The sequence below is a fragment of the Brachycentrus maculatus genome, unplaced genomic scaffold, assembly GCF_059751285.1.
Source record: "Brachycentrus maculatus isolate JH-2025_06_01 unplaced genomic scaffold, ASM5975128v1 h1tg000632l, whole genome shotgun sequence".
NCBI lineage: Eukaryota > Metazoa > Arthropoda > Insecta > Trichoptera > Brachycentridae > Brachycentrus > Brachycentrus maculatus.
The window spans coordinates 176,217-194,112 of NW_028281368.1; the positions used below are offsets into that span (position 1 = coordinate 176,217).

At 28.5% G+C, this 17,896-nt stretch overlaps 2 protein-coding genes across 3 annotated transcripts in view; both read right to left on the minus strand.

The window, feature by feature from the left end:
* Positions 1-189: 189 nt before the first annotated feature.
* Positions 190-5,401, minus strand: LOC148300947 (guanine nucleotide-binding protein-like 3 homolog). Its single transcript, XM_088274055.1, has 8 exons — positions 5,238-5,401; positions 4,784-5,082; positions 4,464-4,656; positions 4,042-4,275; positions 2,502-2,685; positions 1,731-1,956; positions 738-1,016; positions 190-568 (listed from the first exon to the last, which is right to left on the minus strand). Exons 1-8 carry the CDS (start codon positions 5,254-5,256, stop codon positions 221-223), a joined length of 1,782 nt encoding a protein of 593 aa, XP_088130181.1. The 5' UTR covers positions 5,257-5,401; the 3' UTR covers positions 190-220.
* A 1,520-nt stretch (positions 5,402-6,921) lies between these two features.
* Positions 6,922-17,896, minus strand: part of LOC148300948 (very long chain fatty acid elongase AAEL008004-like) — a 71,087-nt gene continuing 60,112 nt past the window's right edge. For both annotated transcript variants that reach the window (XM_088274081.1, XM_088274079.1), the window contains 4 exons: positions 16,502-16,664; positions 15,092-15,228; positions 10,961-11,025; positions 6,922-9,358 (listed from right to left, as the gene is read on the minus strand). In XM_088274081.1, the coding sequence (XP_088130207.1) occupies positions 9,244-9,358; positions 10,961-11,025; positions 15,092-15,228; positions 16,502-16,664 (480 nt within the window). In that variant the 3' untranslated portion in view covers positions 6,922-9,243. The remainder of the gene's footprint in view (positions 9,359-10,960; positions 11,026-15,091; positions 15,229-16,501; positions 16,665-17,896) is intronic.

Here is a 17,896-nt window from a genome sequence, read left to right on the forward strand (position 1 = left end):
TTGTTTTTAATATTGTCTTTTTTTTACGTTACAGAGTGTATAAAGTGATCACATATGCCAATCAATTATTGGCCTGAATCCCTGTAAATATCTAGACCTACATTCTCTTATTAATACTTCTTTACCTCTGTTGAGAAATCTATAGTGTAAAAATATTATGGTGCACATTTGTGATTTAAAAACACTTATTAAAACAAAAAAGTTCAATGTAATTATTCTTTTATTCAGTAAAATGTTCACTGAAATCATAATTGTCATCGTCTTCATTTTGGTCTATAATGTTAACAGCCTCCAATACGCCTACTAAATTATTGGTTTTCTTTTCCAATCGTGTTTTGTTCTTCCTCTGCTTCTTAAGCTCTTGTTTTTTGCGTTTAAGGAGTTGAGTATTTCCTTCCAACTCCATTTCAGGATCCTGCTTCCGTTTTCTAGAGTCCACAACTTTGTTTTTTCCTCCTTTCTTGGATGATGCAATGCTGACAGATGAGGATATGAGAGGGTTGATACCTTCTCCATCCACCTGCATGTCCTCATTTGCTGCCTGGGCGATAACTGGACCCGTACTCTCCTATAAATAATATAGTATATTATAAGCTTTGAAAATACCAGATTTTTCTTAAATATTTTTAGCAAACAGGGTGAGGAGTAAAGTTATCTGTCAAAAAGATAAAAAAGTTTAGGTGATCGTTTTTGCGTTAATAAAGGGCAATATTTATCCAATCCCATATAAAGTTTACCTGCACAGAGCAATCTTTAAGGTTATTAGTTCTTAAAGCCTCTAAAGTTTCTGTTTCCATTGCTTCAAAATTTTCAATGTCAAATTCTTTGGCGAAATCTGTCACAATTTTAGAACCAATATGAATATCTTCTCCTTTCAAATCTTCTGGGGGAAGGGTAAAATATTTGATTTTTCCAATATTCCAATCTTGGATAAGTTGCCTGGCAGATGCTATCTGATCGGGAATACCACCTTTCTTGAAACGCCCCATCCGCGATGCCAACTGAGCAAAGAATTCCTAAAAACAAATGACCAGTTAAGAATGTATTTATTTATAATAAATGGAAATTCTAAGAATTTACAAATATGTAGTTCTCATATAAAATGTGAATAATAAAATGTGTACAAGCTTATGTATATAAGCGATTTATAGACGTTATATATGTTATATGCATTAGATGTATAAATATAATTAGAGTTTATGTACATTAATAGATTATTCATTTGAAATACAATGAATATCGAATATTCGCATAATCGAAATTCTGATCCCTACAAAGATTTTTCATACAAAACTTTCGATAATTAGAATTTTTTTAAGAAAAAAATAACATGACCCCTAAATATGAGACCTAATCATTTTGTAACGTAAAGAAGCATATTACCATCCCAATAAACTTCTTCATGTATGCTGAGATATCAATAAAAATCTAGTTATGAATAAGTATGTGCTTTTTTTAAATATATTTTTTAAAAATTGCAAATTCAAAGTATTTTACAAATTTTGGTCCATCTAATTTCACATTAACGAGCTTTTATTGTACATGTTACAATTTATTATGATGTTTATATATTATATATTAAAATCAAATACTGATTTTTAGAGTTATTTTTAACTCTAAAAATGAGTGTTTGATTTTACTATTCAATATATAAATTAAAATGAAGATCAAAAAAATTAAACACCAAATCTATAAATACATTATGATGTATTAATTCAATATTGAATGACCTGTGGCGACTCAAAGGTGTGTAGATTATACAATTCCATGATTGTGTTCATGTTGGCTCTTTGTAAGATTGCTGTAGCCGGCGTAATAGGGTCCCTGAGACTGCCAACTTTCAGTGCATTTTTCAGCACAACTGCATTGTCACTCTCCTGACTATTACTTGAGAACACTATTCCCGGACTGTCCAATAACTTTATCTTGGAATCCAGTTGGATCACTTGCATTTGTCTGTGTAACAAGAAAAAACAAATATTACTATAATCATTTGGGTGTCATGTAAAAATTTATAAAGCTTTCCAAAGCGCTATTGTAATTTATCTCAATTTGAGCAACAAAACTTAACTCATTGCTTTTTCAGTAACTCCTCTAATACATAACAAGCATCTGCCGCACAACATATGTGCGACTCACATGAACAACTAGTGGTATTTATTTATATCTCAAGATTGAGAAAAGTTAAGATAACTAGACCTCATAGGATCTAAAGATTTATACTAACTTGAAACATATGTTTCATTTCGAGATAATGATAACGTGATTTAGAATGTCAGGGATAAATATTTTGTTATGTAAAAAAAATACCATCAATACATTAAAAAAAATTGGATAGAAAAATTTCTTATATCTACACCTAGTAGTTTATAGATCACTTGATATAAGTAAAACACTGCATAATCTTTATTACAGGTCGAGGTAAATGTGACAGCTAAAAGCACTTAAAGATCTTGCTGAGATCTTGCACAGGTTAATCAAGGTCTTAAGTATGTACATACTTTGTAATTCCGGGTGTACTGCCAACATTACAAGCCCTCGACCTTTTGAGACTGTTGATAATGGAGCTTTTACCGACGTTTGGTAAACCAACTACTCCAACAGTGATAGATGTTTTTATGCCTTTGTTTCGACAATAGTTTCCCAAAAGGGACATGATCAATTCAGCACCGACACATCCAGATCCTAAAAAAAAAATATTGTAACTTAATATAACTAAAAAAGATTATTATAAATCTGACACTAACCCATCGGCCTACCTACCGCCAAACCTTGGCGGTAGGTATGTTTTTACATTTGCATAACAGCCGCAGTTAAGCCACGCCCACATCTGTGGTAGTTCATATTATAAAGATACTGTAGTGTGATATCTACAAATCAGTAAAGAAAGCTTTTCTAATGCATTATTTCTTATAATTTTTATACAAATTTATTGACGACACAAAGATGTCCCTGTAAGAATAGAATTATCCTTTTGATTGAAATATCAACTAAAATCAGTTAGAAATCAAAAGTTTACATCCAAGGTATAATGTTTTATTGATTTATTTTTTCAAGTTTTCTTGTTAATTTATCACATTTCTGATCTAAACACACAATAAAATACGTGCATAATAGTTATATGTACCATATTTATTGGTAAAACAGTACAAGTTATAATTTTATGAGACATTATTTTTATAACTCGGCTTCAAACACGCGAGCCTTATGATTGGTCGGACTGATTTGTACCACCAAAATCAATCTGTAGTGCTTGGTACCTTTTTCTGCATTTAAAGATTATTTCTATGTTTGTTCTCGTTTTATCAGGTGCAAAATATTAGCGCCTCATTGTTTGACAAACCATATCACCTCCCCTCCGGGCGGGGCAACTTTCTTACTTGGGGGGGGGGATACATTCAATTAGTGTCTTTGTATACATGTTTTGAAAAAAAACTGATATGCGGATGGGTTAAAAAAAACTCCAATATAGATTATGAAATATAATCTATACAGCTATAGTTTAGTTGAACTGTGCTGCTTTTGAGAAATGTTTTGGCTTTACAAAATTCCTGTTTCTCCATAGTAACTTTATACTAGCCGAGGTAATTTTTTTTAGCAGTGTCTCTTGGGGAGTTATGACAAACTACAAAATAAATTTTGGTCAATAAAAAAATGGAACGTGCCAAGAGCCGCCAGCTCTTGTATGGGCTTGGCTTTAACAGTAAATTGAGACTTACATGTTTTCTTAAGCATGGATTGTCATATATAGGTTTGCAAAGATAAATCTGCAGTTAAATTTGTCTGCCATGGACATCAATCGAGAAATGGTTAAACTAAGGGATACCTTGATAACGCTAAATTTACATAATTTTCTTATAATTTATGAGTAGTATATTGCTTTTAAATAAATATGTAACCCTTTTTATACACTTTTAAATAATTACTAGTAGCTTAATCAACATTTTTCTTAAATCACAATCCGTTTATGTCATTATAATCGTATTTCACTTCATCATTTATTTTAAACGAAGCCATTAAAACTACATAATAATAACTCACCTTTCATGAGTTTTTCATTTTTTTGCCCTTTTTTCATTTTTTTTCGCCCCAAGTTATTCTGCTGATCCTGAGTAGAAGCCTTGAATGCAACAGCGGGTATTGATTTCCTCAGAAACTTGAGCCACTGGTCCAAGTTCTCCCTCGGCACCAAGTCAGCCTTGTTCAACACCATGACTAGTTTCTTGTTTCCGGGAGAATCTCTCACCACTTGTTCCACCTGTACACAGCGGGTTCCTGCAATACAGAGGATATTTAGAGGCGAGTTCAAACAATATTTTTGTTGTAACATAAAATGAGCTTTTTTATATGGTAAATTCAGTCAGATAGTCAAAATAATGCATTTGTAATATTTAATAACATAATGTTTTGTCACAGAGAAAGGACTAAACACAAAACAATAAATTTTATAATAATAAAATAACCTAGTGGGTCCCTGGCGTCAACAACTTCTAAAATGACATCAGCCTCCTGAACAACATTCTTGAATTCTTTATAATAGGCTTTTAGAGAATTTTCTTGTTTTTTATCAGCACTTAGATGACCATCTGTATCATCTATGGTCTTGAATGTTCCGAGAGACTCATGTATTTTACCCCGAACGTCAGCATTCTTCACCTGCAATAGATTTTCAATGATAAAGAACATTGTGGCGGATTATAATGACTAAACTAAGCATCAAACTATCTGCATATTCTTCTAACCAGTTCAATGTTTTCATGTGTGTAAAAAAAAAGTAACTTACCAGTAGATCCATCCCTCCAGATGCTGTGGTTTCTTGTTGTTCCTCTTTTTTATTCAGGCGATCTAAAATGGCTTGTTCTTTTTTTTGCTGACGTTCTAAGATTTTTTGCTTTTTTACCAATTCCACTTCCTTCAAAATATCATCCTTAAAAGGACAAATATTAGGAATAATGACTGGCTTTTGTTTCTTTCCACTTTTGGGATTTTTTTTCGCTTCTCTCTTAACTTTTCTGTTGTGGTCTCTGACTTTTTTTTCTACTTTGTACCTTATATTTGCTTTGACGCGTTTGGATTTCTTATCTAAAATATTGAAAAAGGAATCCTTTAACAGATTAAAAAGAAACTGAGTACAAATAATATCAAGGTAAGCTCATAAAATAACAGAAAGTAGCAGCATAATTATAACCTTAAAATTAAACATGTCAATTGAAAATCAAACGAGAAGAATAACTTACTTAAACAAAACTTTGCCATTTTTAGTTACAACCTGCATACAAAATAACACTAAGAACTTCAGGACCAAGATTCCAAAAATAAGCAACCACGTGAAATATTATTTTGATTTCTGTCGGCAGGCTTTATCTTTAATCTATGGACTATTCTGGCAATAGATGATAAATGTCAAACTGAATTATTACCATATAAAAAAAACCCATGAGCTTAGACATCGTTCGAAATATACGTTTAAGATGGAAGTACCTACGCACGAATGTACTATTAAACCGAGTAAGAATAAATATTTGAATGTAACACGCATGGGAACCCGCCGGGAGGGGGGGGGGGGAAGCGGGGGCAATAGCCTCTCCCCTGGATTGATTGATAATAGTCAAATGATGTTAATTTTATTTCTGTGTTCATAAAAAAAGTTGTTTTGTTACAGTGTGCCCTTTATTACTACAGTGTCATGTCTGTTCGTTCAACATACAAATAAACTACAGTAAATTAAAACTACTTTGCCCCCACCCCCTAAAAATATTTTGCCCCCCCCCCTAGAAAATTTTCTCCGAACGCACATGGTAGCACGTACACGCGTAACATTAATCATACTGCTCTGTTTAATTCCCCGATATAATAAAATAAAAACACATTGAATAACAATCGTGTAAAATTATATAGGTACCCCAAAGGGTTTATAAATTGTCTCTCTTTATTACTATTATAAATTACTTAAATACTCTATACTATTAGTGTCCAGGAGTAATTTTTCCTTTTTCAGTTTTACCTGAGATATTCATTTATATTTATATAAAGAAAATGAAAGTTTTTTTTGGAATCTAGCCCATTATCTCAAAACTCCTGTTTCCAGTTAAGTCACTATTGTTTTCAGAAGGCGAAAATAAAAACACACAATACAATAATAACGATAACAAACAATGTTGACAATAAAACAATATAGTAATGAAAAAATCTTTTATTTTATTTTTATAATGTACAGTATTATTAAATTCATGCTAGTATCCGCATCAATAGCCAGATAATATAATTTAGTTATGTGTATTCTTACGAGTATATGCCATGTTATGAATGAATGTCTTGAGCTGACTATTTTCGTCGCTTCGAGTATAAATAGTAACTTGTCTAAAATATTGTCCTCGTCTTTGGGTATATTTTTTAAATACGTACTTGGATATACATTTGTATTATAATTATTTTCACTTTATAAAGAGGATCATTTTTAAAGGCCGTTTTGGAATTAATTGTTTACAATATATTTCGTAATTCGGAAAGTAGAGGTATGTATGTTTATATGTTTATGAATTTTAGGATCATAATTTTCATCAAGTTTCCTACGCACGATTAATTTAGCACTTAATTTCATTAATATTAATTTATGTACATAGAAAGATATTTAGTTCAATATTTGTAATTATTGATTTTAGTTCCATCACTTCATAAATATGTATAGACGAATATGAGTAGATATGTAAAGAATTTTAATTATAATTTTTATCCGACCTAATATTGAAAAACAAATAAGATTATTGTGTCAGTATACAGGTTACCCTGGCTATATTTTTATTGGAATTTCGTGTACAAAATTGTGTAACTATTTCTAAGGCACATTTTTTTTCTTAAATAGAATTGAGCAAAATATTGTAGAGTGTACAAGTCACGCAATTTTTTTCTACAAATATATTATTTTTGTTTGAATAAAAGAAGCAAGACATAAACGGTGTAAATAAAATATGTTTATCACGTATAAAGAAAACGTTAGATTCATCTAACATATAATACACATCACTCAATAATTTATTTTCATTACAACCTTTTTTTATAGATATATAAATAAGCTTATATAACATTTTTGGAAGATTTAATTTATAATTTTGCTTGATATTAAAAACAACAAAAATTAATCGTGACACAAAATAATTTTAAAAGAAAATATTAATAATATTCATGAACAATAGGTACACGCAGTTTTTTCTCTAATGATTAAGAAATAAAAAATAAAAAATATATTCAGCGTAATATTTTTTGGGGTTTTCGCATAGGAGCGATTTTATTATCTAAATATTTACATAATATATGGATAATATAACTAACAATCTAAAATTTCACTTCAAATTTCTAAACGAAACATTACAAATGTGTTCAATTTGAACCTCTATATCTATTTAGTGAAAAGATATAATTTATATTAACTATGAATCCTTAAAAAATTAAAATGACACCCAAAATGGTAATTACCCATGTAAAAATTAATTATGTTCGGTATCACTTGTACACTCTATTTATTCAGTTGAATACTTACATTTTATTGAAACACGTAATTCGCAATTGAATCATGGAAATCAAATAGTAACTATTTATTTTCGGAAAAATGTTTACAGTCGAGAATTACCATAATTATGTTATATAATTTGAAACAAACGATTGACTTAATTTTCTGCGAGCAAAATGTATATTTACACCTATTAAATCTTCTTATATACATACAATATTATTACAAAAACATCTTTAAGGCAAAAAAGGAGATTTATAATTTTATTGTACCTGAAAACTTTTATGTTGAGCTTGGCACTCTTTGATATCCGAGATTCAATTCCAGATAATGAACGCGTCATCACACAAGACGTACAGGTTAAATAATAAATTAACTAAATAAGTAGGTACTTAAAGCTAAACTTAAAGAGGAAAGCGGCCTCCTTTAACGGTGACTTAGTTGACGATAATGTTATGTTTCCACCTAAAACTGAGTGACGCTTTTCCTATTTCTTCGTAAGTAAGTACTAGTAGTTCGAAATAAACATTGAGAAAAATGGCTATGAATATATCGTTAAATTTTATTGCTTAAAAAATACGCATAGACCCTTTTCTACATGGCAAGTCGAAAAATAAGTACTGCTATATTTAATACAATAAATAAATATATTTTCATAAGTAGTGTGTCTAATCAACATTTTAAATAAGAAAAGGTTGAAATTTTAATCATCGTTGGTATTTACTTTATAATTTTTCATGTCACAATAGGGAAAACATATTGACTGTTTTTACCAAAATCACTGGTAAAAATATGCCCCACGTCTTTTAAAATCCTATTTTAGTGATAAACAAATTGAAACATACAGGAAAACTTAAAGTATGTCGACGTGTGAGCATCAAATTAACTTATTCATCATTTTAAGAGAAGAAAAACATCATATTTCAAACACCGACGAAAAAACATTTGTGACATTTCTTTGTGCTAGTTATTGTGTTTTATACATATAAAATGAAATAATAGGTTGATGGGTACTTCATTCCACTTTCATTATTGATCAAGAAATCCAAGCGGATTATAGTCTCACTCGATATTTAAACGAATATCTATTAATTTTATAGTGTAAAATATCCCACAAAATAATTTAAGTTTTTTTTATATATGTAGTTACTTCATAATGAAATTATAAAATACATTTACGTATATAGGTGCAAAGTGAACGGCATTGAAAAGGATTTTTCAATACATTTTATTTTATAGTAAATCAGATATTAAATATGTCTAAGATGAAAAATACCATGTGTTTTATACCTCTGCTTTAAAACCCAAACGTTGATGGATAAGATAACAAATAGTCGATGTATTATTTAAGTTAAATATTTTTGTGATGGTAAAACTTTTTTGCGTTTTATTTCTAAAAAAAACCTTCTATTTCGCTGAAAAAAAATCGTCTCATATTGTAATTGTGACTAATTTTGCGAAGTGAAAGCATTTTAATGAACTTGTGGAACGAAAGTGTTACACATCTATGGTACTTTCTTTTTCAACGTGTTCACATAGTTATCATTAAATTAAGTAGAATTATTAGCCGAAATTCAACATATCATGTACTGGAATTAATGAGAACCAATCTGTGTTAACGTAAATACTTTGGTAAAATTATACGTCTATTAAAAAGGCCCTCAATCGACTCTTAAGGGAAACAAAACATATAATATTATTATGGTGACTGGACGGAATGATTTAGTCTTGGTTCTCTAATCTTTCTTCCTCTGTTCTTCGATAATTCTTTTCTTGTAACTTTGGATGTAGAAGTTGGAGAAGAGGACGATGAAAATCACAGAGTGCAGCATCAGTCCAACAGATATAAGCCTGAAAATAAAATAAAATAAAATTACAAAAATATCCTAGTTATATTATTAAACATAAATTATCATTAAGTATTTTTATTTTGATATTAATTATATTTATAATTTTAAAAAAACCTTACAAATATTAGACTATTGGATGACAAAGATTATGTATTAGAAATCAATATAAAGGTGTGTTTTTATACAAAAAAAAAATACTTTCATCGTCATGCTTTTAGAGCAATTTTTGTATGATAATATTATATTATATTATAATGTAGTGATTTTTTAAAAGTAACATTTAATTCAATTTAAATTTAGAGCAATTTTAGAGCAATTTTTGTATAATAATATTATTTTATATCATAATGTAGTGATTTTTTAAAACTAACATTTAATTTAATTTAAAATTACTTTTAGTAAGTCAGGGTCTGAATTAAGAAATCAGCTGGATTACTGAAAATATTAAATTGAAAAAAAGTAAGACAAATATAATTAATAATAAAAAATACAAAGTATAATGAGAAAATAATATAATCATTGACTCCGTGATGGTGTTATACAATATTTTGCAATAAATTACGATGATTATTATTACAACCATAATAACTTTTTTTATTGTTGTAATAGTAACTTTATAAGCATTACAACTCACTGAACCATTAAGACAAAATAAATGACTGGTTTATAAACGATTTGAACCGTAACAATTTTTTTCAATGCTTTAATATTAGTTTAAATAGTACATATATACATATGTATATGTATATGTATAAATATAAATGTATATATACATATATATATATATATATATATATATATATATATATATATATATATATACATATATATATATATATATATATATATATACATATATATATATATATATATATATATATATATATATATATATATATATATATATATATATCCCATACAAAGGTTTTTAGGTTTCTAAATACATTTCATTATAATTAATGCATCACATGATATATATTATATCGTCAAATGCTTTAATCCGTTAAGTGTCTTACTCCCTTTAGAGTCTACACCTAGAATAACTTCACTGGAGAGAGTAAAACCATTATTATTTTATTGTCAAACGGAATATTTCGATTCTCTCCTGTAATGTACGCCCAGTTAGACTTTATGGATTAAGTAGACGATATATATATTTGACAATCAATGTGAGATATATTAGAAACTTTTGGGGAACAATTTATCGTTCGGTTTCAGTAAACGTAAATTATTAATAAAGTCCGCCAAAATTATTGTATTTCATAATTTTATCTTATTTCGTAATAAACAATCAACCGATTTTATTTAAAAAATAAGTTAAATATAAATTATAAAAAGAAGCAAGAAGTTGGTCTACTTTCTGATTTACAAATGTTGCCATTCCTAAATTTGTAATGACAAAGAAAAACGTTCGTTGAAAAGACTGACAAAAAGAGTGAATGAAAAAGATAAAAGGATTGCAAGATATTACAGGTAGGAAGGTATTACACCGTGTATACTGCTGTCAGAAGTAGGTTGATCAACTCGATGGTTAATTTTTTTCACTTGCAAACAAATTGGGAAACCATCTAAATTTATTTAATTTTAAATGTTTTAAACTTACTTTGGATATCCACAATCGTAGACAAGAGCGCTAGCGGAATGGAAGAATACCATGAAGAACTGGATCTGAAAAGGATAATTATTATCAGAATATTTTATTTAATACCACTCCACTCGAAGTTTTAAAATATATATATATATATATATATATATATATATATATATATATATATATATATATATATATATATATATATATATATATATATATATATATATATATATATATATATATATATATATATATATATATATATATATATATATATATATATTTATACATAAATAAGGATAAAAGTCCTTCATAATATAAATTATTATTTACAATCACACTTTATCGAAAATGATGAATCTATTACAACACAAATATCAAATGATATCGTATTTGTGAAATAATTACCAACTTAAGATTAAAGACATTTGTCCATTAAACATAACAAATGTTTTTAATAATAATTGGGTAATTAATTATTAAGAAGCAACAAATTTCGTAAAATTTATGTAATGTTAATATATTACTTTCGTTTAATGAAACTTTCTTAAACGTACTTTTCTACAAAGAGCTGAGAACTTTAATTGTTTGTTTTATTATTAGATTAAAACCAATATTTTTTTAGCTTTTCCACTTTTTTATTTGACCAGCGACCGGGTTTCGTCGTTACCGACATCATCAGACTGGTCTATGATGTCGGTAACGACGAAACCCGGTCGCTGGTCATATAAAAAAGTGGAAAAGCTAAAAATATTGGTTTTAATCTAATAATAAATTAAAAATGCAATTCCATCACGAAGTGTCAGTGGATAATATAAATCTATTAATTGTTTGTTACAAATGTTGACAATAATGTGTAATTGTAATATATTTAGTTCCTTAAGAAGGTTTTGAATAATAATGATTGTACAAGTATGGGTAAGTCTCGAGTGCTACAGCCATTACTGCTATTTTCATTTTTCCATATATTATTCCTCCTTTATTCCCATATACCATAGATGTAATATGTTCTTTCAGTATTTTTAAAATGATGATTTCAATATATAAAAAATGCAGCTTTTTTATGGTAAGTATCTATTTTGTAGAAAAGATATCTTAATAAATCCATCGTCATTAATGTATATTAATGTAATGTGCGTACATATATTTACCAACGGATTAACTAAAAACTAAGAAAAAAGAGAATCCTATTAAATAATGTTTAATTGTATCAATAGGTGAATGACTGAATCTACAGATAAATTTCATAGCAAGGTTGACTCTCAAACTTGACATATTTTAAAGAAAACTTTCTCTTTTCATTAAAAACGATTTGCATGACGCTGCCATTCCTGCTTCACGATCAAATATTAAATTAATATCGTAGAAATTAATATGGACATTGCCATATATAATTATATATATGAATATAACATTCAAGAAGGATGATTTTAGAACCAGAAAAATATCATTGTGGTGTTAACTTATAAGAAACATAGTATTTTTCATTGTTTTTAATACTATGTATCTAAATATTATACACACTATAAAACATGTCTTTAAAAGTTTTAAAAAGACGGGAATTCCGTTTGGTTAATATTTTATGTACGTAAATTTATAAAAGAGTAACCGGATGCTAATGTGAAAACGTAGACTTCACGTGTTTTTTGGTATTGAAACATCCAGAACAGCAAAAACAAACCAAGTTATTAAATGAAAATATTTTGATTGGCGGGAGATTGATTTGAACTTTTTGTTAATGTCCTTTGGGAATATTATGTATTATGTGGTCTGTTCATGAGATTTACACGTTTAAGTACACATTTAGATTTTTTTTTCACATTTGAATCAAAATACCAATGAATATACTTATCATAAAATAAAATGATTGATTTAAATGGGTTGGTTATTAAATAAAACAGATGGGTTTTAAAATCAACTTTTAAAACCTATCTATTATATAAGTTATTCCAATATGATTAATTGATAATAATAAGGTCATTCATTTTGTTTAACTGGTAAGTAAAAAAATTTTATTATCGTTTTTTGTGGTGAATACCTTTAGATATTATGGTTTATCGTGACACGTGTTTCTATGTAATCCGTGTTTCATAATAATGTCAACACGCACTCATGTGCATCGAAAAGTGTTGCAATACAACATAATAATTATTGGTATTTACCAATTTAACGATTGTATTTAAAATGGTCAGATATTATTACAAAGTGATGCCGAATCAATTAACATAACAAACACGTTAACTTTAAGCAATACTTTTAAAATGGATCTATTACTTTCATTCTAAGCGAATTTCTCTTTTGCCAAATATATAATTTTACATAAAATATAAATATTGTATTTTATGAATTACCGATCCGTCTTCGTTTTATTATGTTTCAAGATTTTCCGCATAATAAAAGGCAACTCAAGCTCATATTTAAGCAATAATTAAATTGACAGAAGTGATGTAAAAAATACGTTATTTTCCTCAAAGCTTTCAATTTTCCTTATTTCAATTTTCATATTTTTCGAACATATTTAAATAATTTGTAATCAGGTGGTAATACAAAATATAATTCGTCCCATCATTATTCGTGAGTTTATCTTTATATACAATATATAAAGTAATTTATTGTAATTAAACACTTTCAAATTTGTTGGAATTAGTTGACCAAGTACTAAGCTAAGTTCTTTATTCGACTAAGCTAAGTTCATTATTCGTAAATTTATATTTCCGTAAGTCTAAGTAAATTAACCCAAGAATAGCGATGTAGCAATAACGACAATATTATTTAATGCTTCAGTATAGGATGTGCATACTTGCTGATAAAAGATATAGGTTATAATCCCTAGTTTTAAGTTTTACAAAACTACGATGGGAATATTTAAAAAAATTAATATAACACAAATTCTTTAATGATTCTTAAAACGCTTGTTAACGCCTATTATTATTTACTTTTGCAAACGGTGTAACTTGCAAGTCACGATTGTGGTAGCAATAGGAGCAAAATAATATAACATACTTTTATTGAAATAATATAACATACTTTTATTGAACAAAATTAAATTTGGTTTTACGTAACTTTTCTTTCTTTTACAAGAAAGCATTTAGAAGAAGTCATTGAATTATTTTCATAAATCAGGTAAACAAACAAATTTAAAAATGGTCAATGAACTCATACGAAACCATTGTATAAATATTTTTATTTTAACAATTGACAGATTCATTTTTTTCCTTTTGAATTAGAATGTAAGATATAAATGTAAAATTAAAATAAATGGGTTTAAAAATAGTAGTAAAGATAAATAATGAAACAATAATAATAAAAAAAACAAAACCAACTCAATATACATAGCAAACAAGATAAAACGAAATGATTTATATCCACCATGTCATGTTACACTGATGTTTTGGTAGTTAAGGAATTTACTAATTCTAGAAAACCCAAAAATTTACAGGATTCACTGTTCTTCATAGATTATTTAGCAGACTATAATCCTACCTGTAGTCATTACCAATAATTAACTAGTTCTGCGATCAGGAAGTGGAAATAGTTTGTGTTGCCTAGCTCTTACAATATAATTTATCATAACAAAGTAATACAAGACCAGTGAGATACGGGAATATAAGAGATAAGCAATACCGAGTTATTAATAACCAACCCTTCACTACATGTTTTTTTTTGTTGCATGACTTCATTGACAGTTCGTCTTCGAGAGACAAGTGAAGTTATTATTTTGGCGTTCATAGCGCGTCTTTTGGCTAAATTATGAACTATATACGTGAGTTATGAATGTATCTAATCAGTAACAACAAAAAATGGTTGCTTATATTTTTAAAGAACGTTTTAACACAAACTTTTGGGTATGTAACAAATTTGATACACCATGCAGTGAAGGGTTAAGTACAAGAGAGGTCATAAAAAAAAATAAAAAAGGCCTGCATCCAGCAGTGCAGAGACGGCTGACAAAGAAGAAAAAAAGAAGAAAAATTACAAGACAAATTAAAAGACGTGGTCCGGGATGACAAGTCAGGTCTAGCAAGTTTCGTCTATTGAATAATGTGACAATAATTAGATTTTGCTTTGTAATAATTTGTCTTTGCCGTAGAAGCGGCTAAACAGAGACAACGTCTAAAATAAAAATTAAAGTATAATTACCAGTTGCAGAGTGGTGAGGTGCTTCTTCCACCAGATATATTTCTGGTATTCCGGTCCCATGGCCGCCACCATGTAGTAGAAGTACATGATCACGTGGACTAAGTTGTTGATGATGTTAGAGAATGTACCGTGACCACCTGGAATGAATATCATAATATATAGTTTGTTATATTATAGAAATGTTTACATTTCGGCAACAGAAAACGTACATCAGGGTATTTTATGTAATGTATCCTTACTTATATTCATCGTTGATTTTTGCAAAAGACCATCAATTCATTATGTTGATTACATACTGCGTCATCCCTTGCGTATAGCGTCATGTTCATATATTTTCAATAATAAAAAACGTTTTCCCTTTTGCACTCGCATTATGCGACAATATGCGTCGCTATTATTGAAACCGCAAGGGTCACAATAGGAAATGCAGAAAATTGTGCAATACTTCGACAAGTCATACATATATCATGACGTCACGAATTTTTATGCAAATAATTTATTACACCTTTATATCTCCCTTATTTCTTTGAATATATCAATAAAAACATTTCTTTGTGCCGTGTGATAGTTTACGTTAATTTATTTGCTTTTTTGTTAGAATAAAGTAAAAATATCTTATTGGCGCTTCAGAAATTGTTCTTATAAATTTATATTACTGTACTGAAATTGCAATGTTAAAATAACCATCGTACAACCCACGTTGTCCATCAACTGCCACCTTTGATTACCCAAAGACATGACCCCGAGGTTCCAGTCACTGACACGACTTAATAAAATAAAATATGAAATAAAAATAATGTACGTACATAAAACAAATGTAGTGAAAGGATATATGTAAGGAATGATAGCTATCTCTAAACGAATTACTTGAATTAATAAAAAATCAAGATATTCTATTCAAAGTTCTTCTTAAAACTACATTTAAAAGTACATTTCAATTACAAACTGATAGTTCTTGATAGAATCGAATTAAAAAAAAAACAGCATTCGGTCATACAAAGTCAGTTGCGACGATACCGGTCGATGATAAAATAATTAACAATTCAATTTTATCAGAAATATATTAATAATCAATATTCAGATATTATTGGCATAATGACGATTTCGAATGGCAAAAAATACCATTATTCATTCTTAACATAAAATACTTTCCTTGTATCTCTTATTACCCTTACTTTAGAGCTCCAAAATATGGAGCTTTAAAGTAAGGGTTTTAAACACTGGATGAAGCTATTTAAAACCATTATTGTACATTATAATGTATTGCCAAGACCCCATTCCATCGCACTATTTAGAAATCGTACAGACACAAAGTTACGACACTTTAAATACTTGTCAAGAAAATCATGAATTTTGAGTTCTGACCGTCTCGGTCTTATTGTTTTATTGTGTCTTTTAAATGAGTATTACCCGCGATGAACTTGACGAGTAGCCAGGCTTCGAAGGGAGTCAAGCTGTGGTGGTACAAGTGAAGCCACGACACTTGGCTGTTCTTCTTACGGAGGACGAAGAATATCGTGTCCGCGAACTCCGATAGTTTGGAGTAGTAATACACCCAGCAGAGATGGAGCATCTGGAATAATAACAAAAGATTTATTCAACAATATTGTAAAGCAGACATTAGGGACTGTTCTCATAGTCTTTCGATTATTTCAAAATATTTTTCTAGTATATGTCAAAGGTGATATAATTACGATTGATATATAAATATACCAAATGATATACCAGAAAGAGCCTTGACAAAGATGGTACATTGCTTAAAGAGTAAATGAGCTTTATTTTAAACCACATATTTCGAAACCGGTTATTGATTTGAATTCTTCTGAAGTTAATTTTATCGAAAATACATAAAATGACCATATTTTTACCGAATACACAAAGTTTAATTCGACGAATCTTGACTTATCTACATAGTCAAAACTTTTGTAATTCCAACCCTGATGAAGTATTGAATTATGCACCTTGACCAATTTAAGCGACGTAGAAATATATAATCTCTATTTTTTCAATACTACATACTTTTTAACACTAGCTTCATTTATTTATTTTTATCTCTATTTGTACGTTTAATCAGTACTTTCATTATTAGCTTGTGGTTAATACAATAAAATATAGTTTTGTTTTATTTCTGTTACCTTCGTTATTATTATATTTCGAGTTTTTATTATTCCTCACTTTCAACGACTTATGAACGACTATTGTAGTCGATAAGAATATACGATACGTATTAAAAGTAATTGTATGGAATTGAGAATAAAATATCGCAATGGATTATTTATGATGCTATAGATCGATAAATTAATCAGTCTTCGATATTCTTTACATTCTCTAATGTTAAGATAATTTTCGCGAATCTTTCTATTGAATGCTGTAAAACAAATTTAAATCAGAGTTCCACAATTACTACTAAAAGCTTTTATTTTTTGTTCGGGGGATTTTGTTGGATGTATAGAATCTACTTCATCATTTGATCAAGTAGATACTATACATTTGTCTGTGAGATCTAATAAGAATTATTCCGATGTTAACATTGATTTAAAAATATTCGATTAACTAACTGGAATAACAAAAATTTCATGTCAAAGTAAATAATAAAATCATTAGAATATGTCCAATATCATCCAAACAGAAAACTTTCCATTTAAAGATATATTCTCGGAATCGTAGTTCTAATGTAAAGGTTTTTTTTGATGTTATGTAATTTGAGATGAATACCACAAAAACAGAGATAAAATCATCATTCACAACTTATCAACATTTTGTCACTTTATGTGATAATATCGAAGGGTTTTAATTTTCTGGATT

Excerpts from the sequence above, each read along its gene's own strand:
- LOC148300947 (XM_088274055.1), bottom strand. Across the intron at positions 4,657-4,783 it reads CTGGAGGGATGGATCTACTG|GTGAAGAATGCTGACGTTCG; the intron begins GTAAGTTACTTT and ends AATCTATTGCAG. Across the intron at positions 569-737 it reads TTAAAGATTGCTCTGTGCAG|GAGAGTACGGGTCCAGTTAT; the intron begins GTAAACTTTATA and ends TATTATTTATAG.